Genomic DNA, 26988 nt, shown 5'->3' with positions numbered 1-26988 from the left:
TTGCAAAAATATGCTTGTTACAAGTGCAGTTAAAATACTATTGGTAATACCATACAAATAACACATCTCGCTAGAGTAAACTGGAAAACCACAAACATTCCTGAAAGTAGCTGGTACCATAGGTTACAGTTTTACACCATCTTTGATAATTTAGCTTGAATGCCCCATATTTGTGTCATGACATTCTAACTACACTACCTGCACAATACAGTGCTAAGGTGAAAACTTACATTATGCTCAGATCCATCAGAATGTTGTTGAAGTTCAGGATCTTGCTTTACCAAAACAAAATAGCCATCAGTCAGTAATGGTTCTTCAAGAAATGGAAAAAAGCAAAAAGTGATCAAGTATTCCGAGTGTTGTTCCAACATAGCTCTCTCAGAGAAGAGTAGGGTAACTGGAATACAGGGCGAAGGGGGGGGGGTGGGAAAAGCAAGGGGGGTGGGAAAAGCAAGGGGGGGGAAGGCAAGGGGGGGGGGAAGGCAAGGGGGGGGGGAAGGCAAGGGGGGGGGGAAGGCAAGGGGGGGGAAGGCAAGGGGGGGGAAGGCAAGGGGGGGGGAAGGCAAGGGGGGGGAAGGCAAGGGGGGGAAGGCAAGGGGGGGAAGGCAAGGGGGGAAGGCAAGGGGGGAAGGCAAGGGGGGGAAGGCAAGGGGGGGAAGGCAAGGGGGGGAAGGCAAGGGGGGGAAGGCAAGGGGGGGAAGGCAAGGGGGGGAAGGCAAGGGGGGGAAGGCAAGGGGGGGGAAGGCAAGGGGGGGGAAGGCAAGGGGGGGAAGGCAAGGGGGGGAAGGCAAGGGGGGGGAAGGCAAGGGGGGGAAGGCAAGGGGGGGAAGGCAAGGGGGGGAAGGCAAGGGGGGGAAGGCAAGGGGGGGAAGGCAAGGGGGGGAAGGCAAGGGGGGGAAGGCAAGGGGGGGGAAGGCAAGGGGGGGGAAGGCAAGGGGGGGGGAAGGCAAGGGGGGGAAGGCAAGGGGGGGGAAGGCAAGGGGGGGGGAGGCAAGGGGGGGGAAGGCAAGGGGGGGAAGGCAAGGGGGGGAAGGCAAGGGGGGGGAAGGCAAGGGGGGGGAAGGCAAGGGGGGGGAAGGCAAGGGGGGGAAGGCAAGGGGGGGGGAAGGCAAGGGGGGGGAAGGCAAGGGGGGAAAGCAAGGGGGGAAAGCAAGGGGGGAGTGAGGGGGACTTTCAAACAGATCTTGTGTAGAAGCTGTTAATCACATATACCCATCAATTAGGAATAGGCAGCAAGAAAATGTGGTGCCCCAATTCAAATATTGGGAACCAAGGCTATGTTTATTCTTGAAGGTAAGCACAACAGTAATTGATTGACCCCAAAATATCAATCAAAATTTTTTTCTTACATACCAAGCAGCAACCAGCATACACAGTAACCATACATATTATGAAAGTGGATGTTTTTTACATCACCTCCTAAACTTCAGACAAGCCAGGTACACATATTACTTACCATCTAGACTAAAATACTAAGAACGTAATAACCGGCAACTTCCTATGGATGTGGTCAGGATGATGTGGGAAGAGGAAGGGAAGAACAACAGACAGAGAAAGGGTAGCTGATGGACCGAGGTTGTTGGCTGATTGAATGATTAAAGGCACCGAACTACTAGATCGTCCATCCCTTCTTTCTCAAACAGGCAGGCAGGTCTACATGACTTGGTAAGAGAGAGCCTACCACACACAATCCAGAGGCAAGGTGCCCCACCATTTAGGGAGCAGCCAGAAGCACTGGAGAGCAGAATGCAATGAGGGGACATACATCCCCCAGTCCCCGCACGCTTATGAGAAGTACTCCACTCAGAAACAGCCTCAGAAATTCTAGCAACACTGACAGGGAAAGTGAAGTACAGAGACAAAAGATTAATACGAGAGGAGGAAAGAAGTCTAGTTTGAAGTTGCAGTGATCCATTCCATATTTCAGGTTCCTTAAACTTGATGGAGTAATACCAATCAGAGGTCTGTTTCCAGACTACTAATTACCAGAGACAGTTTACTGATAGCCCATATGGGCAAGCTATCAGCAAGTTCATTCCCAGGGATCTCAACGTGACCCAGTGTCCAAACAATCATCACTGAGCATCCACATTTCTCAAGAGCATACTGGGAATACTGGTTAGCAATGACGAAGGGATGCTGAGTGTAATACTGGTTGAAAGCTTTGAAACTGGTCAAGGGGTTGCTACAGATGAAGAACCCACCAGTGGAGGAAAGGATATGCTCAAGAGCACAAGAGATGGCTTGGAACACTACAGATTCCGCAAGGAAGGCAGTTCAGTATGAACTATCACAGTGAAAGCACAGCCCATGTGATCAGCAATCATCAAGCAATCAGTATAGCCTACTGCTAAACACCAGGATGTACCAATGATGGGGAAACATTGGTGGCAGGGAGCCTCAGGAGGGCACGAGTCTTTTGGACCTCATGATGGATCAAGACAAAGCTGTGACCCATGGGTTCCCCACAGAAGTGTACGTGAGTGGGCCAAGAGGTGGAGGAAGAAATAACTGGGATTTGGAGGGGAGGGACAGAGTGTGGACTGATCAAAATCCCTGATCTGGGCCACCATTGTTTCTGTTTTTGGAAAGGGGATGATAGTTTGGATGCTTAGGAGAGTTGCAAACATAGGTAGCATAACTGAGAAGCTGTTGTTGGCACCTGATACACAATGAATGGACCCCAGCCTCCACGAGATGTGTTCACAGGACTACTTCAGATGGCTCCTATTGCAAATCAAACCCCTCAGTGGTGCATCAGATCCTGTATCCACAATGCTGAGGATGATGCCGAACCATATGCTAAACTCCCATAACAAAGACAGGGTGGTATCATGCCTTTGTAAAGCTGAAGAAAGGTAGTGCACTCTGCACCCCTGCTGGTCTTACGTGACAAAGTGTACTGCGGTGCAGCAAGCACTTTCACTTACACTACAAAAGGTCGAGAATTCATTCCAACTAAGAACCAAAGACCACTCCTAAAAAGCAGTAAGTTCCTGCCACATTGAGTAGTTTGTCATCAATAAAAGGTTCTAGTTGTGGATGAACCATACGATGCTGACAGAAAACCATGACATGGGTCTTGGCAGCTGAAAACCAAAAAGCCACGGATGAGTGCTCATGACTGCATCTTTCATATGGTGCCTTGCAGTCTACATTCGGCGACACACACACTAGAGAAGCAATAGTAAGAAGCAGAAATAGTCAGCATACAAGGAGGGTGATACTGATGACCTCACAGCTGGAAGTGACCATTGACGGCTTGTAGAAAGAAAAGTACACTCAGTACAGAGCCCTGCGGACTCCATTCTCTTGGATATGGGAAGTGTTATGAGAAGCACCAACCAGAACCCAGAACACACACTGTGACAGAGAACTCTAGATAAAAACTGGGTGTGGTTTCCACAGACCCCACTTGTGTAAGGCAGCAAGGATATGGTGTGACCTCCTGTTGTCATACAGCTTTTGCAGGTCGAAGAAGATGGCTATAATGCATTGACATTGGGCAAAAGCTGATTGGCTGGCAGACTGCAGGCAAAACAGATTACCAATAGTGGAACAGCCTTGGCGAAAACCACACTGGGATGCAGCCAGAAGACCCTGAGACACAAGGAGCCACATAGCTGCCAGCTCAATGAACATTAAAGTAATTTATGGAGAGCATTGGTGACACTTACTGGGTGATAACTGCTCATCTCTAAAGGAGCTTGCCCAGTTTCAGCACTGCGACAATGATACTTTCTAATTGTTATGATGGATACTGGCCCTCAATCCAGATCCAGTTCCAGATGGTGAGGGTATGATGCTCACAACCGACTGAAAGGTGCTTGATCATTTGGTTGTGGATGTGACCTAGCCCTGGGGCTGTATCAGGACAGACAGTTACGACACTGATGAATTCCCACTCAATGAATGGAGCTTTTACAGATCCAGGTGGCATGTCATAAAAGGTAATTCCTTTTGCTCCTTCCATTGCTTGAGAACATGAAAGACAGAATGATAACTCTCAGATGCTGGGACTCTAGCATATTGAGAGCAAAATGTTTGGAAATGGTGTCTCAGTCAGTGAAGACAAAGAAAATTCAGGGCAATAGCAGATACAGCTACTGTCTGGTATATGTAGACATGTCTCATCTTAGTTCAAACCTGCGAAGGAGAGGTATGTGGTCAAATGGTTGAAACATGCTGCTCCTAGCGTTCTTATGCATTATTTTATCAGGTGGCAGACCCAGGCACGAAGCCACTTAAAGTAAATATGATGCTCCATTGACTGGTGCCACTTACAGTGCTGGAGAGCCTGCCTACTATTGTTAATAGCCTCTGCAATCTCTGATGACTGTCAAGGTATTCTCTTGTCAGAGCAAGACCGAGGAACAGTGGATGGCTAAATCAGCTGCCAAATGAATGGCTATAATTATATTACGGACTGCCTTGTTTTTTTCTTTTTTGTTATGGTTTTAGAGCGCAAAACTGCTAAGGTTATTAGCGCTCGGTCTGTGACTTAGGAAAAGATAAAAACCCAAACTGGAAACCAGCAGCAATTGGAGCGAAACTCAAAAAAGTGGGGAAACTAAAAACAAAAGGAAAGCTTAAAAAACCACTAGAAAAAGAGGGGTTGTTTGTCCCCAAAAGGAGCTTCAAATGACTGACATCTCACTGGCACTAATAAACTCAAAACCGTGATCAGCTGAGCGCGTGTCATCTGCTAAAATGGAAGATATATTAGGCGACATATGTAGACGGGTGCATAACGGAGTAAAATAGGGGCACTCAAGTAAAAGGTGTCTCACTGTCCACAGTTGAGAGCAATGGAGACAAAGTGGGGGAGGATCGCCACTTAAAAGATGTCAATGGCTAAAAATACAGTACCCTATCTGGAGTCTATTTAAAATTACCTCCTCCCAATGACGAGTTCGGGAGGAATAGGTCCAAGCACAGGGAAGAGCTTTCACATCGAGCAATTTATTATTGAGAAGTGTTGACCAATGTACATGCCATTAAAGAGCAACACGACGACATAAAACACTCGGCAAAGGGAACCATGCGAATAGCAGGCTGAAGGAGAGAGACTGCAGCCTTGGCCGCTATATCAGCTGCTTCATTTCCACAGATACCAACTTGTCCTGGGATCCAGAGGAATTCCACAGAGATGCCTCCCAAGTGGAGCAAGTGGAGGCAGTACTGAATCCGGTGGACCAGAGGGTGGACAGGGTAGATAGCTTGGAGACTGAGGAGAGAGCTGAGCGAATCTGATCAGGGAACATACTGTATGATGGCGACGGATGTACTGGACAGCATGGAGAACAGCATAAAGCTCCGCAGTATAAACCTTACACTGGTTGGGAGGCCGAAATCGATTTGGGGTGTCGCCAACAATATAGGCACTCCCAACACTAAACTATGTTTATGAGCCATCACTGTAAATAAATGTGGCATCCTTCATTTCTGCACACAGAACAGCAAATGCCCGATGATAAACAAGAGAAGGGGTACAATCCTTGGGAAACTGACAAAGGTCATGGAGCGGGCAGGTCTGGGGCAGAGCCAAGGCGGTGCTGTACCCCAAGTAGTCAAAGTTTTAGGAAAGTGGAAGGAAAGATAATGTAGCAGTTTACGGAAGCAAACTCCCGGTGGTAGTAGAGAGGAAGGGCGGCCTACACACCCTAAATCCAAGGAGGCGTCGAAAAAAATATCATGGGCCAGATTAGCAGGCATGGAGGACAGATGGCTAGCATATCGACTCTGAAGGACAGCGCACCGATTGGACAGCGGAGGTTCAGCAGTCTCAGCATAAAGGCTTTCCACAGGGCTGGTGTAAAAAGCTCCAGACACTAAACGTAATCCACAGTGGTGGACAGAGTCGAGACGCTGAAGAATAGACGACCAAGCAGAGGAGTAAACTATGCTGCCATAGTCCAATTGCGAGCGCACTAAGCCGCGATAGAGGTGGAGAAGGACCACTCGGTCCGCTCCCCAAAAGGTACCATTCAGGACACGGAGGGTGTTGAGGGATCACAGACAGTGAGCCGAAACAAAGGAAACGTGGGAGGACCAGCACAGCTTCTGTCAAACAGAAGACCCAAGAAGGTTGACATGGCCTAGATGTAAGGAAGGTGGAAGAAACTCCGTACGACGCCAAAAATTGACATGTACGGTCTTACTGGGAGAAAAGCGGAAGCCAGTTTCGATGCGCTAGAAGTGGAGGCGATCGAGACATCCTTGAAGACCACATTCAAGAAGGACTGGTCCGTTGAGAGCTGTAGCAGATCGCAAAATCGTCCACAAAGAGGGAGCCCAAGACATCGGGAAAAAGACAATCCATAATTGGATTTATGGCAATGGCAAACAGTACAACACTTAGCATGGAGCCCTGGGGTACCCTGTTTTCTTGGGAGAAAGTACGGGAGAGAGTAGTGTTCACCCGCACTTATAAATTCACGAAGGGGGCAACCGAACTCTAAAGACCAAGAGAACAGTGTGTGGAGGATGCCTGTCCTCCAACAGGTATTGTATGCTCTCTCTAGATCAAAAAGCATTGCTACTGTTTGGCGTTTCCTGAGAAAATTGTTCATGATATAAGTGGCGAGAGCAACAAGATGGTCAACTGCAGAACGATGCTTTCGGAAACCGCATTGGGCAGGTGTTAAAAGACTCCAGCCACCAGGCTAAATGGCAATTCACCATACGCTCCAAAACCTTACATACACTACTCGTGAGAGAAATGGGGCGATAGCTAGAGGGAAGATGTTTGTCCTTTCCAGGCTTCAGAACAGGAACGACGATAGCTTCCCGCCATCTGGGAAAAGTACTGTCGGTTCAAATATGATTATAAAGATGAATGAGGTATCGCCGACTATGGTATGATAAATGCAGCAACATTTGGATGATGATACCATCTGGTACTGGGGCGGAAGAGCGAGAAGAAGAGAGTGCCTGTTGGAGTTTCCCCATGGAGAAAACAGTATTACAGCTTTTGTGATTTTGAGAGGAGAAAGCAAGAGGTTGCACTTCAGCTGTACGTTTCTTCGGGAGAAAAGCTGGTGGGTAATTTGAAGAGCTTGAAATCGCAGCAAAGTGTTGACCCAATGAGTTAGAAATTGTGACAGGGTCCACTAATTTATCATGCACGACAGTGAGCCCAGAGACCAGGGAGAAACTAGGCATGCCATATAAACGTCGAATCTGACTCCAAACTTCTGAGGAGGGAGTGAAGGTGGTAAAAGAGCTAGTAAAAAAGTCCCAGCTTGCCTTCTTGCTATCGCAGATAACGTGACGGCATTGCGCACAGAACTGCTTATAACGGATACAGTTGGCCAAAGTAGGATGGTGCCAGAAAACGCGAAGAGCACGTCACCGCTCACGTATTGCATCTCGGCAAGCCTCGTTCCACCAAGGAACTGTGGGGCATCGGGGAAATTCGGATGTGTGAGGTATTGAACATTCCACGGCTGTAAGAATAACTTCTGTAATATGAGTCACCTCATCGTTGAAGCTAGGAAAGTGACGGTCATCGAATGTCACTAGCGACAAAAATAGTGTCCAATGAGCTTGGGCAAACTTCCAGTGTCTTGGGTGCATACATGGCAGTTGTGGCTGCAATCCAAGGACACATGGAAAGTGGTCACTCGAGTGTGTATCAACAAGAGCGAACCAGTCTAAGTGCCGAGCTAGCGGAACAGTACCAACTGAAAGGTCCAAGGGAGAGAAATTTGTCGTGGTGGCAGACAAAAATGTAGGGTCCCCAGTGCTGAGGCAAACAAGATCCGCTTGGTGGAAGACGTCTATCAATAGTGAGCCACACGGACAAGGATGTGGAGACCCCAAAGCGGGTGGTGTGCAGTGGAGACCCCAACCAGCAAATAGGGGGGCAGAAGCTGACCAAGAAGATGAAGGAGATCAGCTCGTGCCATTGATGTGGACGATGGAATGTAGACAGTACAAAGAGAGAAGGTGTATCCAGAAAGGGAAAAATGGACAGCGACAGCTTCGAAGGGAGTGTTTAAGGCAACTGGATGATAATGGAGAGTATCATGGCGAAGAATCATGAGTACTCCATGTGCTGGAGTGCCTTCAACAGAGGTGAGATCAAATCGGACTGACTGAAAATGGGGGAAACAAAGTGATCGTGAGGACGCAGCTTTGTTTCCTGAAGACAAGATGACCGGCGAGTAGGATCATACGAGGATCGACAATTCATCCCGATTGTCTCAAATGCGATGAATATTCCAATGGATAATGGACATAGGGTGGACAGAAAAGGCAAGAATGCGATCAAGGTTGCCCTGAACTCAATGACTGCTCAGGGCCGGTGGCCAACAGAGTGGAACGGCATTCAGCCGAAGACAGAAGATCCTGATCCATAGGTTGTTCGGGAGCTGCTCCTGCCACCAGCGATTGGCCGGTTGATCGGCTATCTGCAGTGCGCCTCGACGACACCAAAGATGGCCGAGTGCGGTTACCACCAGGTGGTGTGGTAAATGAGACACGCCGTGGCGGAGAAAGAGAGGAACTGGGTTTCTTATTAGCCTTCTTGGAAACAGGACGTTGAGATGAAGGAGGAACCAATGGTTGTGAAATCGAGGTACATAAAAAATCTTCAGGAGTAGGCTCTTTTTTGGAAGTCCGGGTGTCTGATTTTGGGGCTCGAGATTTAGCAGAACCCAATGAAGGGTCAGCCATAGAGTGAGAAGGTGAGAGTGGGGAGGTTGAACGGGCGATCTTTGCGCTGGACGATCTGACAACCGTGGCACTAAAGGTGAGATCACAAGTATGAGTGGCTGCCCCCTTCGTTGGCCGAGGAGAGGCAAGGACAGTGCTGTATTTACCTGTCTGAGGCACAGTGACCATTCGACTGGCGAATAACTTTCGACCAACAAAGGCTGCCACCTTTTCCTTCACTCTGATTTCCTGAATGAGCCGTTTGTATTTAAAAATGGGGAAATCTCTAGAGGAAGTAATGTGGTCACCCATACAGTTGGTGCAATGAGGGGATGGAGGTGGACAAGCACCCTCATGGGCATCCTTGCCACACGTAACGCATCTGGCCGGATTGGAACAGGACTGGCTGGTATGATTGAACCACTGACACCGATAGCAACGTGTAGGGTTTGGGATATAAGTGCTAACGGAAATTATCTCGTAGCTCGCTTTTATGTTCGATGAAAGTTTAACTGTGTCAAATGTCAAGAAGACAGTATGGGTTGGAACAATGTTCGTGTCAACCCTTTTCACGACTTGATGAACAGCCATGACGCCCTGGTCAGACAGGTAGTTTTGAATCTCCTCGTTGGACTATTCGTTGAGGGAGCGTGTATAAACGAAAACACGTGAGGAATTTAAAGTGTGGTGCGCTTCAACCCGGACAGGGAAGGTGTGGAGCAGTGAAGTACGCAGAAATTTTTGTGCCGGCAGGGCACTGACTATTTCTAACAACAAGGTGCCATTTTGTAATCGGGAACAAGACTTCACAGGACCTGCAATTGCGTCGACACCTTTCTGAATAATGAAAGGGTTGACCGTGGAGAAGTCTTGACCTTCGTCAGACCAAGAAACAACAAGGAACTCTGGCAACGATGGAAGAACTGTCCATGGCTGGGACTCATTGAACTTACGCTTGTGAGCCGACATAGTACATGATGAGGAAACCATTGCGGAAGTATCCCCCATGATTACCGGCATGTCTCATGGCACGCTCCTTCCTTGTGGGGGCCCTCTCTGAGGGCACTCCCGCCTTAGGTGATCGTTCACACCTCAGGTCACACCTCAGGTCACACCTCCCGAGAAACGGACGGAGGGACCAATTGGCACTTTCGGAAGGTATCAGCTCGGGTAATCACCGCTCCCTGGGGGGGGGGGGGGGGGGGAGAAAGGGAAGGGAAGAGGCGGAGATGAGGGGTGGGCAAAGACGGGGGATGGGGGATGGGGAAGAATGAGGAAAAGGAAGGTATGCAGCCCGGAAAGGAAGGAGGGCCACAGTAGCTCGGGGTCCTGTGCTCGCTACACACGTATCCACGAAAAAGTTGTGGACCCCCTGGGGGGCCTAAACATTTTATTGAGCAGACTGTCAATTTGTACAGTACCAATGTTGTATTCTAACTTTATGGGATTGTTTTTCCTACTCATCTGCATTCACTTGAATATTTCTATACCTGCCATTCATCGCACCAAATAAAAACTTTGTCCAAGTCATCATCTATCCTTGTAGTCGCTCAATGATGACCTTTTCCCACACACAATGCCATCAGCAAACAGACACAGAATGCTGCTCATCAGATCATTTCATATGTACATAATAAGAATGATCTTATAAAACATCTCTGTGGCACTATTAATGATACTCTCGTGTCTGAGAAACAGTCTCTGTTGAGGTCAAAGTACTGGCCACTATTAGTTGAGAGGTCCTCGTGCCATTCACATATTGGGGAACCTATTCCAAATGTTCATAGCTCCATTAATAGTATGCAGTGGGGCAGTGTGTCAAATGCTTTCTGGAAATGCAGTAATGTGGAATCTAGCCTGCAGCTTGTCATCCATGGTTCAGAGTATATAATTTGACAGAAGACCAAGGTAATTACTGCACAAAATCCTTGCTGATTTGTGGATAGAAACTGATCTGTCACCAAGAAATTAAATGTATTTGAACTGAGGATTTGTTCACGAACTCTGGAGCCAATAAGCTTTATGACATTGGTTTGTAATTCTCCAGGTACGTTCCTTTACCATTCTTATATACAGAAGCAACCTGACCTTTTTCCCGGCTGCCTCAGTCTTTGCACTAGGTGAGACACTAGCAATAAATGCAAGCAAAGTAAGAGGTCAATGCTGTAGAGTAATCTCTGGACAAATGATTTGTGAGTCCGCTTGGACATGCCAAATATTTGGTTTTCAACTCTTCAAGTTGCTTCTCTACTCTATTATTGTGTGCCCAATACAGGAGTCTGCGTGACAGTGAAACAACATGTTTGTATGATCCTCCTGCACATACCTTACAACTCAGTAGAGAGAGGGATTAGTGATCATCATCTGCTTTCCTCCAAAGCCACAGACTGGTCAATGTTTGCCTGGATAGAAGTCTGACCCAGCGATTTTATGTTTCGTGTTCTCTGTAAAATGTGTTGATCATGTATGATGGTGGTAGTTGAATGCTTCACACAGAGATTTTTTACATACACCTGAATTTCCATTAACTCTTGCCTGTTCCTACTGTCCATACTTTTTTGAACTGAGTGTACAAAAGTCTGCCTCCTCAGCATTTTCAAACTTTGTTATTAAACCACAGTGATCTTTTCTGTCTGTAATCCAGTTACTCGCCACATACTTATTCGGTCCATTTAATGTTTGCCCATATTCCTCTACATAAATGATATTGGAAATAAATGACATTCACTCATTGTCTAAATCGGATGCTAACAATAACTTACCTGTTCTTTCTAGCAAATCTATTCTTCTAGCCTTCTTCAAGGATTCATTAATTTCATTTACCATTTTTGCTGTGCTGGCATGATGATCCTTAACCCATCTCTGTCCTGATACCATCTGTAAGGTCAAGGCTGTTTATAGTTACAAGGTCTAGAGTATTTCAATTTTGTGTGGGCTGTTAAACTAGCAGCTTATGGCAGCTTTCAGAAAACTGTTCAGAAGTACTTCACAAGATTGATTGCCTGTCCATACCACCTGCAATGTGTGCACAGACACCTTAGTCTCTACTCAGTATGTTAGGATCACCTGCTTTTTCTGCATTACTTTGTGTAGGTTTTCTTTGAATCATTCTGTGACTGTGACAGAAGTATCAACTGGCAAATAAAAACACCCAATGCAGGAGTTCACATTACAAGGAACCATTAAGGGAACTGCTCATTAAAACAGAAAATTGTGGCTTGAATCTTGTATAAATATATCATATATATCAAGCCTAACTGTCATACTACTTAACTAAATAGTAGTTCTGGTTTGTATTCAAAAGTCTGTGTGACGAGTTCACACTGTGGTATATTTCAATGGGAGGTAGCTAAAAATTGTAAGATTGATTAATGACAATGCCTTTGAAAATTCATTATGATCTTCAACTTCTGCCTTCTCCTTATGCTATTGTTTTCATATTCATATAACGGTAGTGTAATCAAATAAACTAACACAGCTACTACCTGAAACAATGAAATCAATGTTGTTCATAAAACCAACATTGTTCATATCAAATGAAATACAGTTTACATGATCTGTGTGGGGGAGCAGAAACTGGACTGGCAAGTGTCACATCACTCATACTACTTTTATGATCAGAATCATAAAATATCTAGAACAGTTGCATCAAAACCTTGTTGCACTGAATGCTTATTTATTATAAAATTATTAAAAAACACACACACGAGCTTGGCACACTACTTACTACTATTCTAATTTCATCAATTCATTTGGTGGGACTGGCATGTTTCTGACAGTACAAAAAAAGAGCGTAGGCTACAGGCTGAACCAGTCTTATTCTACGGATCCGAATTGTGGGTTTTACTTGTTGGTCTCAAAAGAAGATGAAGTTCGGGAAAGATTATTCACGGAGCAGCACCAGCATATCATGACAGAAAAACCAGTACCGTAAGTAAGTGCTGGAAAGAGAACAAACGAACCAGTAATAGCATAGGACGAAAATCATTAAACTGATATTGGCATCTGTTGAGAATGTTAGACAATTAGCAGCCAAAGAATAATTTTTGATTGGAAATCACCTTACTGATAGAAACAAAGTGACGACTGAACTTTCAGGAAGAGTGCAGTGACGAAATAATGAAGCAACATGATGTATGCAAAGAGGATGCCTTGAAGAGAGATGCTGGGCAGAAGACAGAAAGAATACAGCAACATGTTGTTATGAATTGATATTTGTATTAATTAACTGCCTACAATAATACTAATATACTAGTACTAATAATGATGATAATGATTTTATTGTTATTACTATCTGAGCTATGGCAGGCTACCTCTTAATTCCCGCCCTACACATGGTGTATGTCACTTCTTCTGCTTGGAGCTTGTGGCACCATAGGGCACGGTAGAGCCATGCAGGGTGCATAGACAGTGTTTGCAATTCAGCCGAAATTGACAGAATGGAGTGGTTGGGGTTTGATGGGCTAAGTGCTCTTCTTGTACATACCGTCAAGCACTGTTAGAATGACAACATGCTCATCGACTCTATATTAATCACTCATGTGATATTCAGATGTCATCCAGACTTGGGCAAATATAGCCTGTTGGTAAGTAACTGGCATATTTGAGGCTCACGGGCTGGAAGAAGCAAAAGTGTGTAAAAACGTCAAGTGTTACTGAACTCTGGAAGTTTTTTGTGTGATCATTGACTGGCCATTTGTGAGCTAAAGAGTGAAAGAAATTTATTCTGTCTCAGGGCTGGTTACTCCTTACTAGATTTAATTGTTCAAATGTTTGTTATTTTAAAGTTGTCAGGGAGTGGCCTTTTCTCACCTGTTATTTACTGCTACAAGTCGGTTCGGACTACTAATTACTGGTTTTCCTTTTTAAATGGCGTTCTTGAGCTGCCATGCATGCACATTCACTTACTGAATTACGTAAGCATTTTCTACAGTATACCTAAATAGAATTTTCACTGCATCTGAAGCCAGTTACATCAATCTGTACACACTCATTCTATTATTAATTACTTAACTGTTCATTGGGGCAAGATTTAAAGAGACTAGCTCTGTCTGCCTGAAGCAGCTCTAGAAATGATTGCACCTGTTTCCTTCATTAAATTACCTAGATGCACTTTGAGGTGTATTTAAGAATTTCCTTTTTCTAGTGGTCCCAAGGCAGCTGTAAATTCCTCTGTATTCCAGTATAGCTATTCAGTTTTAACATTTGAGATGAGTTAGGCTTCTGTGTTGTCTTAAAGAGCCACCTGTTTCCAAATAATTAGTTCTTCATTTGTTGAAGCCTTTTCTGAGTAGCAGTTTGTGAAGATGGAAATTTTGAATCTAAAATCTAAGAACTGCTGTCAGACACAGCTTTTGTCTTTAACTGTTGCCTCATTTAAATTGTCACTAAACTACAGTATGTAATGTCTTAAATTTGAAAGTTCAGAGTGTTGTTTGTAATCCTGCTAGCATATCTGATTTTAGTTATTTTTCTTTAATAACTACGTCTTTATGAACAATGGTTTCTCATGTGAACCCCAATCCCTCCAGTCCTTCCACTTAACTTCCCCTTCTCCTGCTGGATGTTTGGTTGGTAACAGACAATTGTTATTTTCCTTGAAGTAAAGGGGGAAGGGGTCCTCATACTGTTATTCACCATGAGGTGTGTGCCTGCAGGTATCCACTGCTGAACATGGGGTCCCACGACTGTCCAAGTTTGTCCTTATTGAAGAAGCAACAGTTAATCTACGAATTAAAAGTGTGTCAGCTTCCATGTCAGGGTAGTGCTGCCGAACTTATGGCTCGTCTGGATGCTGGTGTGGACAACCCCTTGGTGATTAGTACCAACTGCACCAGGACGGTATATGTTGCACTAGCTAACTGAGCTCTGGCCATGGCAACCTTGTGTCAGAATGTATAGTGTTTAGAAAGTAGTCAGCCCCACCATAAGCAAATACATATAATTCAAGCAAAATTTATTCATTGGGATAATCCCTTGTTGGGTATTCGACAGTGAAATCTCTATTCTGAGCAGGTTAGATTAGCTCTGCAGTTGCAGGGGCAGATGACTGACTTGCAGAGTGGGGTCAACTGCCTTGCTTTAGACAAATGAGGAGCAACAGGTGGTGAACAAGATTCTCCCACCAACAGATAATTGCAGGAAGGAGTAGCAATTCTGCAGACACCTTTAAGGTCAAGAGGGGAATTCATTTTTAAATTACTTTACCAAATAATGTAACTGCTTGAAGCTATATTGGAACTGTCATTTAGAATTTGAAGACAGATGAAATCCATCCTGTGGATCATGGTCAAATTTATGTTTCATGCCAACACTTTGGCCATCTCCAATATTGTAGTTGTTCAGGCATTGTACCCCCTGTGTTCAGCCATGTTTTCAGTCGAATTTTACATGGAAGTGCAACATCAAGGGAGTTGTGGAAATCAATTATTGGTTTAAAAGTTTCACCTCATATGGCCATTCCATCCCTGGAATTGCAAGTCGCAGAGATACAAATACTCTATAACATATTATAGAAAATGCAGCCACAGGACCATTCATGGATTACCTTCACTAATAAATACACCTTTTACTGAATTAGAGGCTTTGGTGTCAGCTATGAAGGGGGCGAGGGGGGGAAGGGGGGGAGAGGGGGGAGAGAGAGAGAGGGAGAGAGAGGGAGGGAGGTGGGGGGGAAGTGGGAGGGAGAGAGAGGGGGAGGTGGGGGGGGAAGTGGGAGAGAGAGAGAGAGAGAGAGAGAGGTGGGGGGGGGGGGGGGGGAAGTGGGGGGGGGGGGAAGTGGGGGGGAAGGGAGAGAGGGGGGGAAGGGGAGAGAGGGGGGAAGGGGAGAGAGGGGGGGAAGGGGAGAGAGGGGGGGAAGGGGAGAGAGGGGGGAAGGGGAGAGAGGGGGGAAGGGGAGAGAGGGGGGAAGGGGAGAGAGGGGGGGAAGGGAGAGAGGGGGGGAAGGGAGAGAGGGGGGGAAGGGAGAGAGGGGGGGAAGGGAGAGAGGGGGGGAAGGGAGAGAGGAGGGGAAGGGAGAGAGGGGGGAAGGGAGAGAGGGGGGGAAGGGAGAGAGGGGGGAAGGGAGAGAGGGGGGGAAGGGAGAGAGGGGGGGAAGGGAGAGAGGGGGGGAAGGGAGAGAGGGGGGGAAGGGAGAGAGGGGGGGAAGGGAGAGAGGGGGGGAAGGGAGAGAGGGGGGGAAGGGAGAGAGGGGGGGAAGGGAGAGAGGGGGGGAAGGGAGAGAGGGGGGGAAGGGAGAGAGGGGGGGAAGGGAGAGAGGGGGGGAAGGGAGAGAGGGGGGGAAGGGAGAGAGGGGGGGAAGGGAGAGAGGGGGGGAAGGGAGAGAGGGGGGGAAGGGAGAGGGGGGGGAAGGGAGAGGGGGGGGGAAGGGAGAGAGGGGGGGAAGGGAGAGAGGGGGGGAAGGGAGAGAGGGGGGGAAGGGAGAGAGGGGGGAAGGGAGAGAGGGGGGAAGGGAGAGAGGGGGGAAGGGAGAGAGGGGGGAAGGGAGAGAGGGGGGGAAGGGAGAGAGGGGGGGAAGGGAGAGAGGGGGGAAGGGAGAGAGGGGGGAAGGGAGAGAGGGGGGAAGGGAGAGAGGGGGGAAGGGAGAGAGGGGGGAAGGGAGAGAGGGGGGAAGGGAGAGAGGGGGGAAGGGAGAGAGGGGGGAAGGGAGAGAGGGGGGAAGGGAGAGAGGGGGGAAGGGAGAGAGGGGGGAAGGGAGAGAGGGGGGAAGGGAGAGAGGGGGGAAGGGAGAGAGGGGGGAAGGGAGAGAGGGGGGAAGGGAGAGAGGGGGGAAGGGAGAGAGGGGGGAAGGGAGAGAGGGGGGAAGGGAGAGAGGGGGGAAGGGAGAGAGGGGGGAAGGGAGAGAGGGGGGAGGTAGTAGCCAAGTATGGAATGTGGTTAAGGAATGAAAGATGGTGATGGCTGGTAGAATTTTGCACAGAGCATAACTTCATAATACACTATGTGCTGAAAGTATCCAGACACCCCTAGAAACATAGTTTTTCATATTAGGTGCTCTGTGCTGCTACCTACTGCCAGATACTCCACCTCAGCGACCTCAGTAGTGGTTAGGCATCATGACAGACCAGAATGGGGTGCTATGCAGAACTCCTTGACTTCGAATGTGTACAGGTGATTGGGTGTTGCTTGTGTCACACATCTGTATGTGAGAATTCCACATTTCTGAACATTCCTAGATCCACTATTCCCCATGTGATAGTGAAGTGGAAACATGAAGGGACATGTGCAGCACAAAAGCATAGAGACCAATTTCTTCTGCTGACTGACAGATACCACCGACAGTTGAAGATGGTCATAATGCATAATAGGCAAACATCCATCAAGACCTGAAGGAACTACAAGGTAGGAATTTTAAGTGATGGGATCTGGATAAACTAAAAGAATCAGAGGCTGTAGAGTTTCTACAGTAGAAGAGGGAAGGGTACCTATGAGAGATGAAAAGTGCAGGCAGCAGAGGATCAAGTAGGTAAAAAGACAAGGCCAGTAGAAATCCTTGGGCAACAGAGGATATATTGAATTTAATAGATTAAGGAGAAAACATAAAAACACAGTAAATGAAGCAGGCAAAAGGGAATACAAATGTCTCAAAAATGAGATCAACAAGAAGTGCAAAATGGCAAGGCAGGAATGGCTACATGACAAATTTAAGGATGTAGAGCCATATATGACTAGGGGTAAGATAGATACTGCTTATTGGAATACTGACGAGACCTATGGAGAAAAGAGAACCACCAGTAAGAATATCAAGAGCTCAGATGGAAAACCAGTTCCAAGCAAAGAACGGAAAGGCAAAAAGGTGAAAGAAGTATATAGAGTGTCTATACAAAGGCGATGTACTTGTGGGCAATATTATGAAAATGGAAAAGAACATAGATGAGGACGAAATGAGAGATATTATATTGTGTGAAGAGTTTGGCAGACTGCTGAAAGACCGAAGTTGAATCAAGGCCCTGGGACTAGACAAAATCCATTAAAACTACTGATAGCCTTGGGAGAGCCAGCCTTGAAAAACCTCTGCCATCTGGTAAGCACAATGTATGGGACAGACGAAATACCCTCAGACTTCAAGAAGAATATAATAATTGCAATCCCACACAAAACAAGTGTTGACAGGTGTGAAAATTACCAAAATATAAGTTTAATAAGTCAGTTTAATAGTGTTTTGGCTGATGCGTATATGGACTTGCAAATGGATGCTGGGCAATGCCCAGGGATCACTCCGCAACATTCAAGGCAATTGTCAAATGCATCAATTTATTACAATGGTGCACCAGAAAATGATGCCTCTAAAATTTTTACTCTATTGTTAATATCAGTTTTCATGCATATCACTCCGTTGATGTTACCACTTTGCTGACAATATGCAGCACCCTCCTGCTGGAGAGTTCTGAACTGCCATGTGTAATATGGGTGTGTGTTGTGTACCCTTATAAGCACATGAAAAAACCCTTAGAACACAGAGCACAAATTAAAATAGTTCAGCCATGTGTGGACGCCCTCTCCTACATCATGACAATGTCAGACCATACACAACTTTTTTTTCACTTGCTACGGTCTGACACCTTTGATTCATTATTACTCACCATCCTGCATAGTGTGCCGGTTTGATCCAATGAATTTTCAGCTATTTCCAAAACCTAAAGAACACCTTCAAGCCCTTCACTTTGAGAGAGATGAATTGGTGTGAAAAGATTTGAGGCTGTGGACCTGCCAACACACGCACTACACTGACGACACCAAGAACCTTGTGTCTCATTGGGACGAAGGTGTTAAGTGCCATGGTGACTGTTTGAAATAAATACATAAACAAAGAATAAAGAAGTAAAATGTTAATAAGGTTTATTTTAATTTTAATGCAGCAATTATTTTCAATTAAAAATTTTGTGCCACTACTTTCCGACATGTGCTCATGCCAAAATGTTCACCAATTAAAATTTAAGCTTTAATTAATTTGGCAAAGAAGGTGGCTTTCAACTGATGTCTACTGGCATCTCTTAAGGTCAAAGGCAAAAGCAGTATCACATGGCAAATAAAAACACCCAATGCTGGAATTCACATACAAGGAACCATTAAGCGAAGTGCTCATTAAAACAGGAAATCATGGCTTCAATCTTGATACCAGCTACCATATAACTTTGTCAATGCAATCTCATTTAATTCTTTTTTGTGCTTATAATGTAAAGAAGCAATTCTACCAATTCACAAGCTGAACTAGTTCATCTGCTTCAAGATAATGTTTAAATCCATATGGGTAAAGTGTAACAAAATATTCTTTTTACCTGTTAACCCGTTTCCAACCTGGCGCATACTGTAATACTGTAACACTGTCACCCTTACCCTAAAGTACAAACAGGACTGCTGAAGTGACTACACACACCATTGATAACCGTCTCATTATTTTCCACCACATCTCGGCAATGATTAATTCCATGCTGTCATATAAATTCTAAAATTACCTCTTTATTCAGACCCTCCTCCAACTCTTCTTTTACATTCATGCTGCATGGGTAATCTTGGGCCTGTGGTAAAAATAAACTGTAATAAGTACATTTAAGCAGTCACAGTCCTCCCATATTATATAAATGTATCAGATATATAAAGCCCAACTGTCATACCACTTAATAACTAAATAGTAGTTCTGGTTAAGTGTTGTCTTTTGTGTTCAAAAGTGTGTGTGACGAGTCCATACTATGGTATATTTCAATGGGAGGTAGCTAAAAATTGTAAGATTGATTAATGACAATGCCTTTGAAAATTCATTATGATCTTCAACTTCTGCCTTCTCCCTATGCTATTGTTTTCAATCATTTTCTAGCTCCGTTATCTTCATATGCATATAATGGTAGTGTAATCAAATAAACACAGCTACTACCTGAAACAATGAAATCAATGTTGTTCATAAAATCAATGTTGTTCATATCAAATGACAATACAGTTTACATGATCTGTGTGGGGGAGCAGAAACTGGACTGTCAAGTGTCACTCATACTACTTTTATGATCAGAATCATAAAATATCTAGAACAGTTGCATCAAAACCTTGTTGCACTGAATGCTTATTTATGATAAAATTATTAAAACACACACACACACACACACACACACACACACACACACACACACACACACACACACACACACACACACACACTAGCTTGGTACACTACTTACTACTATTCTAATTTCATCAATTCATTTGGTGGGACTGGCATGTTTCTGACAGTACAAAAAAAGAGCGTAGGCTACAGGCTGAACCAGCCTTATTCTACGGATCTGAATTATGGGGTTTACTTGCTGCTCCCAAAAGAAGACCAAGTTCGGGAAAGATTATTCACGGAGCAGCACCAGCATATCATGACAGAAAAACCAGTAATGTAAGTAAGTGCTGGAATGAGAAAAAAAGAAACAATAATAATATAGGAAGAAAATCATTAAACTGATATCAGCATCTGTTGAGAATGTTAGATAACTAGCAGCCAAAGATTAATTTTTGATAAGAAATCATCTTACTGATAGAAACATAGTAGACCACTTAACTTCAAGAAAGAGCATATTGAGGAAATAATGAAGCAACATGGTGTATGCAAAGAGGATGCCTTGAAGAGAGATGCTGGGCAGAAGACAGAAAGAATACAGCAACATGCTGTTATTAATTGATCTTTGTATTAATTAACTGACTACAATATCACTAATATACTAGTACTAATAATGATGATTTTATGGTTATTACTATCTAAGCTACGGCGGGCTACCTCTGAATTCCGATCCATACACCTGGTGGATGTCACTTCTGCTTGGAGCTTGTGACGCCATAGGGCACGGTAGAGCCATGCAGGGTACATAGACAGTGTTTGCAATTCAGCCGAAATTGACAGAATGGAGTGAGTGGTAGTCCTTTAAAAGTTCTGTTTAGTTAATAGTTGCAGGCACAAGTGTTGAAAAAAAAAAAAAAAAAGCCTCAACATTGGTGTGGTCTTGGCTATCTGTGGTTGCTGTTCTCAGTGGAAGTCACATTATGCAAGGAGCTTTCTCATCTGAAAAACTGCCTTAATTGGGTTGTGTTGCGTGACTTAATACCTTGTGACGTTGCCTTAGTAGGGGTTAGGGTACTGTCTAGCAACCAGACAAGCTTGTTATTGCTATTCTATTGCCCATTTTCAGCAGTGGACTCGATGACTTGGTAACCCTGAACACTGTTTTTTGAATGTGACCATGTTAAGCCTTTCTGATGAGAATCATCTGATGAGTCCATTGAGCTGCACAGCTACTGTGGTCATGTGGTTGCATTAAGTGAGAATGACAGTGGAATTTAGATGCTCCTTAGTCTGCTCCAGCAATCTACTGTTGTGGCACACTGTTTTGGACCTGGACTCAGGGCATGCTCATCATACTATGGCTATTAACATTGACTCTGTATGCCAGCCTCATGGAATGCACCACATCCAGCTACTGATGGGCTGCCTTCACTTAAGCTACGTGAATTTTTGTTTGAAATATATACTAAAATTTTGTACATTTTGATGTTTGGGGGTTTGTTGGGTCGAGTGCTTTTCTTGTACATACCGTCCAGCACTGTTAGAATGGCCACATGCTGATCGGCTCTATGGGTATCACGCGTCATATTCAGATCTCATCCAGACATTTGAGACTCACGGGCTGGAAGAAGCAAAAGTGTGTAAAACCATCAAGTGTTACTGAGCTCTGAAGGTTTTTTGTGTGTTCATTCACTGTCCATCTCTGAGCAGGAGAGAGAAAGACATTTATTTCATCTCAGGGCTAGTTACTCCTTACTAGATTTAATTGTTCAAATGTTTGTTATTTTAAAGTTGTCAGGGAGTGGCCTTTTCTCACCTGTTATTTACTGCTACAAGTCGGTTCGGACTACTAATTACTGGTTTTCCTTTTTAAATGGCGTTCTTGAGCTGCCATGCATGCACATACACTTACTGAATTACTTACGCATTTTCTACAGTATACCTAAATAGAATTTTCACTGTGTCTGAAGCCAGTTACATCAATCTGTACACACTCATTCTATTATTGATTACTTACCTGTTCATTGGGGCAAGATGTAAAGAGACTAGCTCTGTCTGCCTGAAGCAGCTCTAGAAATGATTGCACCTGTTTCCTTCATTAAATTACCTAGATGCACTTTGAGGTGTATTTAAGAATTTCCTTTTTCTAGTGGTCCCAAGGCAGCTGTAAATTCCTCTGTATTCCAGTATAGCTATTCAGTTTTAACATTTGAGATGAGTTAGGCTTCTGTGTTGTCTTAAAGAGCCACCTGTTTCCAAATAATTAGTTCTTCATTTGTTGAAGCCTTTTCTGAGTAGCAGTTTGTGAAGATGGAAATTTTGAATCTAAAATCTAAGAACTGGTGTCAGACACAGCTTTTGTCTTTAACTGTTGCCTCATTTAAATTGTCACTAAACTACAGTATGCAATGTCTTAAATTTGAAAGTTCAGAGTGTTTGTAATCCTGCTAATGTATCTGTAGTTATTTTCCTTAAATAAATACCTCTTAATAAACAATGGTGACTCTTGTTAACCCCAATCCCTCCAGTCCTCCCACTTAACTTCCCCTTCTCCTGCTGGATGTTTGGTTGGTAACAGAGGATCGTTATTTTCCAGGAAGTAAAGAGGAAAGGGGTCCCCATACTGTCATTCACGATGAGGTGTGTGTGTGCGCGTGTGTGTCAGTTTGTCCTTATTGAAGAAGCAACAGTTAACCTAGAATTTAGAGTGTGTCAGCTTCCATGTCAGGGCAGTGTTGACAAACTTGTGGCTTGTCTGCATGCCAGTGTGGACAACCCTTTGGTGATTAGTACGAACTGCACTCAGGAAGTGCATGTTGCACTGACTGAGCTCCAGCCATGGCAATCTTGTGTCAGAATGTAGAGTGTTTAGAAAGTAGTCAGCCCCTCCATAAGCAAATACATACAATTCAGGCACAATTTATTCTGAGCAGGTTAGATTAGCTCTGCAGTTACAGTGGCAGATGACTGACTAGCAGAGTGGTGCCAGCTGCCTTGATTTAGACAAATCAGGATCAATATATGGTAAACAAGATTCTCCCACTAACAGATTATTGCTGGAAGTAGTAGGAATTCTACAGACACCTCTGAGGTCATGAGGGGAATTCATTTGGGAAATTACCTTACCAAATAATTTTACTGCTTCAAGTTATATTGGAACTTTCATTTAGAATTTAAAGACAGGTGAAATCCATCCTGTGGATCATGGTCAAATGTGTGTTTCATGTCAATGCGTTGGCAATATCCAATAATGTTGTTGTTGTTGTTGTTGTTCAGACCTTGTACCCCCTGTGTTAAGCCGTGTTTTCAGTCAAATTTTACACAGAAGTGCAACATCGAGGGAGCTGTGGAAATCAATTATTGGGCTCACATGGTAACCTTGTATTAAGATGCTGCTCAAGCATCAACATTTTTGGCTAGTGCAGTTTCTTCATGAACATTTTCCTAGGTACATAGATGAATGCATATGGCCATTCCATCCTTGGAATTGCAAGTCACAGAGATAGAAATATTCAACAATATATTAGAGAAAATGGAGCCACAGGACCATTCATGGATTCCCTTCACTAATAAATGCACATCTTTTACTGAATTAGAGGCTTTGGTGTCCGCCATTGAAGCCCGAGTTTCGCAGACCAGCAGTGATGTGGGTTTAAGTGTGATTCTCAGGATGGGGATCAAGATTCCAAGCAATTTAAAAGGGGACCACCCATAAGGAACAACTGTAGGTTGTGTTTCTGGTGTAATGATGGGGGGCATTTTGTATGCCAATGCCTGGTTCCATGGAAGGAGAGTCAAACAGCTGACATCACAAGGAATGGAAGAGGCATGGTACTGTTCTACTGCTGATGTGCTGTCTCTGTGCGAAGTCTGAGGTAGGGGAACCCGTGTCTTACCTTTGGGTACAACTTAACCAGAAACCACTGTGCACCCTCCTCAACTCTGGTCGTTCAGTTTCTTGTTTTGATTATCTGTTTTATTTGGTGTTCCACCATACCTATGAACTGCCTCGTTTGCATCCGTCCTCTCAATGTCGAGCTCTCATGGGGCACATGTTGCCTCTGATAGTCAAAACTGAGTACTGGAAAATTTTCTTGGCCTGTGAAGTAGACAGCAATTAAAAATCATTCAGTGCACTTAATTTTGGAGTGTGTTTTTGTAAGTGATAGTGGGTTGATGTTAGATTGTCATGGCAGGGTTATTTATTTTAAATGTAACCCAGCTGAAAAATTCACGTTTTGCTCCTGTCAGGTTGTCACAGGAATTCGTAGTGCATTACTGCAGGAAGGGAAGGCAAAAAGGTGAAAGAAGTATATGGAGGGTCCATGTAAGGGTGATGTACTTTTAAGCAATATTATTAAGATGGAAGAGAATGTAGATGAGGATGAAATGGGAGATATGATACTGTGTGAAGAGTTTGACAGAGTGCTGAAATACCTAAGCTGAATCAAGACCCTGGGAGTAGACAACATCCATATAACTACTGATAGCCTTGGGAGAGCCAGCCTTGACAAAACTCTGCCATCTGGTGAGCACGATGTATTGGACAGACGAAATACCCTCAGACTTCAAGAAGAATATAATAATTGCAATCCCAAACAGAACGAGTGTTGACAGGTGTGAAAATTACCAAAACGTAAGTTTAAGAAGTCAGTTTAATAATGTTTTGGCTGATGTGTATATGGATTTAGTATTTTGGCTTCCAAATGGATGCTGGGCAATGCCAAGGGAACCATTCAGCAACATTCAAGGCAATTGTCAAATGCACTAATTTATTACAAGGGTGTACCAGGAAGTAATGCCTCCAAAATTTTGATTCTGTTCTTAATATCATTTGTCATGCATATTACTCTGCTCATGTTACCATTTTGCTGTCGCAATATGCAGCACCCTCCTGCTGTAGAGTTCTGAAATGCAGTGTGTAACATGGGTGTGTGTGTGTTGTTTAACCTTATAAGCACACGGCAAAACCCTCAGAACACTGAGTGCAAATTAAAATAGTTCATCCACGTGTGGACACCCTCTCCTACATCATGACAATGCCAGACCATACACAACTTTTCTTGCACTTGCAACGGTCTGGCACCCTTGATTCATTATTATTGATCATCCTCCATAGTGTCCTGGTTTGACCCAATGAATTTTCAATTATTTCCGATACCTAAAAAACACCTTCAAGGCCTTCACTTTGATAGTGGTGAATTGGTGTGAGCAGAGGTGAGGCTGTGGGTCTTCCAACAGTCACTCTACACAGACGACACCAAGAACCTTGTGTCTTATTGGGACAAAGGTGTTGAGTGCCATGGTGACTGTTTGAAATAAATATATGAACACAAAGAATAAAGAAGTAGAATGTTAGTAAAGTTGGTTTTAATTTTGATGCAGCAATTATATTCAATTAAAAATTTTGTGCCACTACTTTCCAACATGTGCTCATGCCAAAATGTTCACCAATTAAAACTTAAGCTTTAATTAATTTGGCAAAGAAGGTGACTTTCAACTGGTATGTCTACATGCATCTCTTAAGGTCAAAGGGAAGTTCTGCCCATCAACTAACACAGCACACAATGTAAGACAAGACTTCTTGTAGATAAAAGATACATTCTGGGCACCATTTGGATTTTTGGTAAACATTAGGCTGTGCTACTGGTCAATTTGTTACCACATCCTTTACTTGGCTTTTCCATTTCTAGGCTTTGTCAGCTCACAGCCACACTGCCACTTTTGAACATAGGCTAGGCCTTGAGCTGCACTATGGATTAGTCTCATCGCAATCAATTTTTCAAGGGGGGGGGGGGGGTCAATGACTCCGCAAATTTCTTTTCATTCACATGGTGTGTGTTGTGCATACATATCATTCTGTGTGCCAAACCATTATTATGTCAGGTGTCAAAGCCAAAGCCCGAACTATGTTGCGTCTAACCACTCTTTTACTGTATTTAATAAAATTTAGTGTTCTGTATTTACTCAAATCTAAGCCGCACCTGAAATTTGAGACTCTAAATTCGAGGGGAGAGAAAAGTTTTAGGCCGCATCTCCAAATCAAAACAAAGTTGGTCCATTGTAATATGAGACACAATTTAGGTCGAATAAATGACGATACAGCTACAGTAGTTTGGTTCGAGTCTTAAGCTTATCAGTTAAGCTTTACCAGGTAGCCATAGCTATGCGCCAGGCTTCCGTCCATATTTATCGGGTAACCTTCCTTTTTCACATGCTTCGTCTGGTTTGAATTGATTGCTTATTTTTCTTTCATCTGATAAGCGCCGTTTTCTTTGTTATAGGTGTTTACGTCACTAAGCTGAAAATTCATTACTGTACTGTGTCATGCATTGTTTGTCACATTCTGATAGTGCGTGTTTATCGCCTGTCACCACTCACGGCATGGCTTGCTTTTGTGCATGCTACCGCCACTTACAATTAAAACAAAAAAAGAGGAATCGTCTCATTAGCGAAACAATGGCAAGAGACTGCTATTTGTTGTTACTTACACTGCTACTTTCTTTGATAATGATCAACAAGAACCAAATATAAGACTGCATATGATAGAAGATGTTCTGAACATGAGGTTAGCAGTAAGTTTTCTGTTTGAAAATCTTTGCAGGTGCCTCTTTAGTACATGACATTCTGCACAGAAATTAGAGTCATTTTAGATTTAAAAATCTAGTCAATTGCTGTGCCTTATTTCTAACTGTATCACTATTAGGCATAAGAATAATACGAAAATAAACATGACATGATATGTATATTCTTCCGCATTTGCTGTTGTCTCACTCTAGTTTCGTAGTTTGTTAGGCAGACAGGATTTAAATCAGATAGCAGCAAACGAAACAATACATGGTGAAACATTTATATTCATATTATTCTTATGGTGAAGAGAATACTGCATGTGATTCACAATTCATAAAAGTTCCTATTAGCAACCATCTCTCACAGGTAGGAAAAATTTCAGAATGTAGAGTTGGCCATATTGACAAACATCCCAAACAGTCCTGCCAGTCGGATTTTGGTAGTACGTTGAAATTCTGCTACATTCGAAGACTAACAATACGGAATTTGTATTTACTTCATTGGATAATGTATGAAAATGCACTGGTCGAAACTCGGGGCAGAGAAACAAGCTCGTCTTCCACCTTTTTTTTTAATTTATTTACTGACAGAGGATTTGGTGCCAGTATTTATCTTTGTGCCTACAAAGCATGCCTCTGTAGCGCTACATATATTCGACGGCAGAAGTTAGTTGTGGCAGCACCCACCAACATTTTTCAGAACTTCCACTTGCTTTGCACTCTATTCTA

At 44.1% G+C, this 26988-nt stretch overlaps 1 protein-coding gene across 2 annotated transcripts in view; it reads right to left on the bottom strand.

The window, feature by feature from the left end:
- LOC124720306 (zinc finger protein 431-like) overlaps window positions 1-26988 on the bottom strand; it is a 162599-nt gene that overhangs the window by 132578 nt on the left and 3033 nt on the right. For both annotated transcript variants that reach the window (XM_047245613.1, XM_047245614.1), the window contains exon 3: window positions 19113-19175. In XM_047245613.1, coding sequence (XP_047101569.1) covers window positions 19113-19175 — 63 coding nt within the window. The remainder of the gene's footprint in view (window positions 1-19112; window positions 19176-26988) is intronic.

The sequence above is a fragment of the Schistocerca piceifrons genome, chromosome 11 (assembly GCF_021461385.2).
Source record: "Schistocerca piceifrons isolate TAMUIC-IGC-003096 chromosome 11, iqSchPice1.1, whole genome shotgun sequence".
NCBI lineage: Eukaryota > Metazoa > Arthropoda > Insecta > Orthoptera > Acrididae > Schistocerca > Schistocerca piceifrons.
Note: the sequence above shows the minus strand (reverse complement) of the source record. Positions and strands in the feature narration are given on the sequence as shown.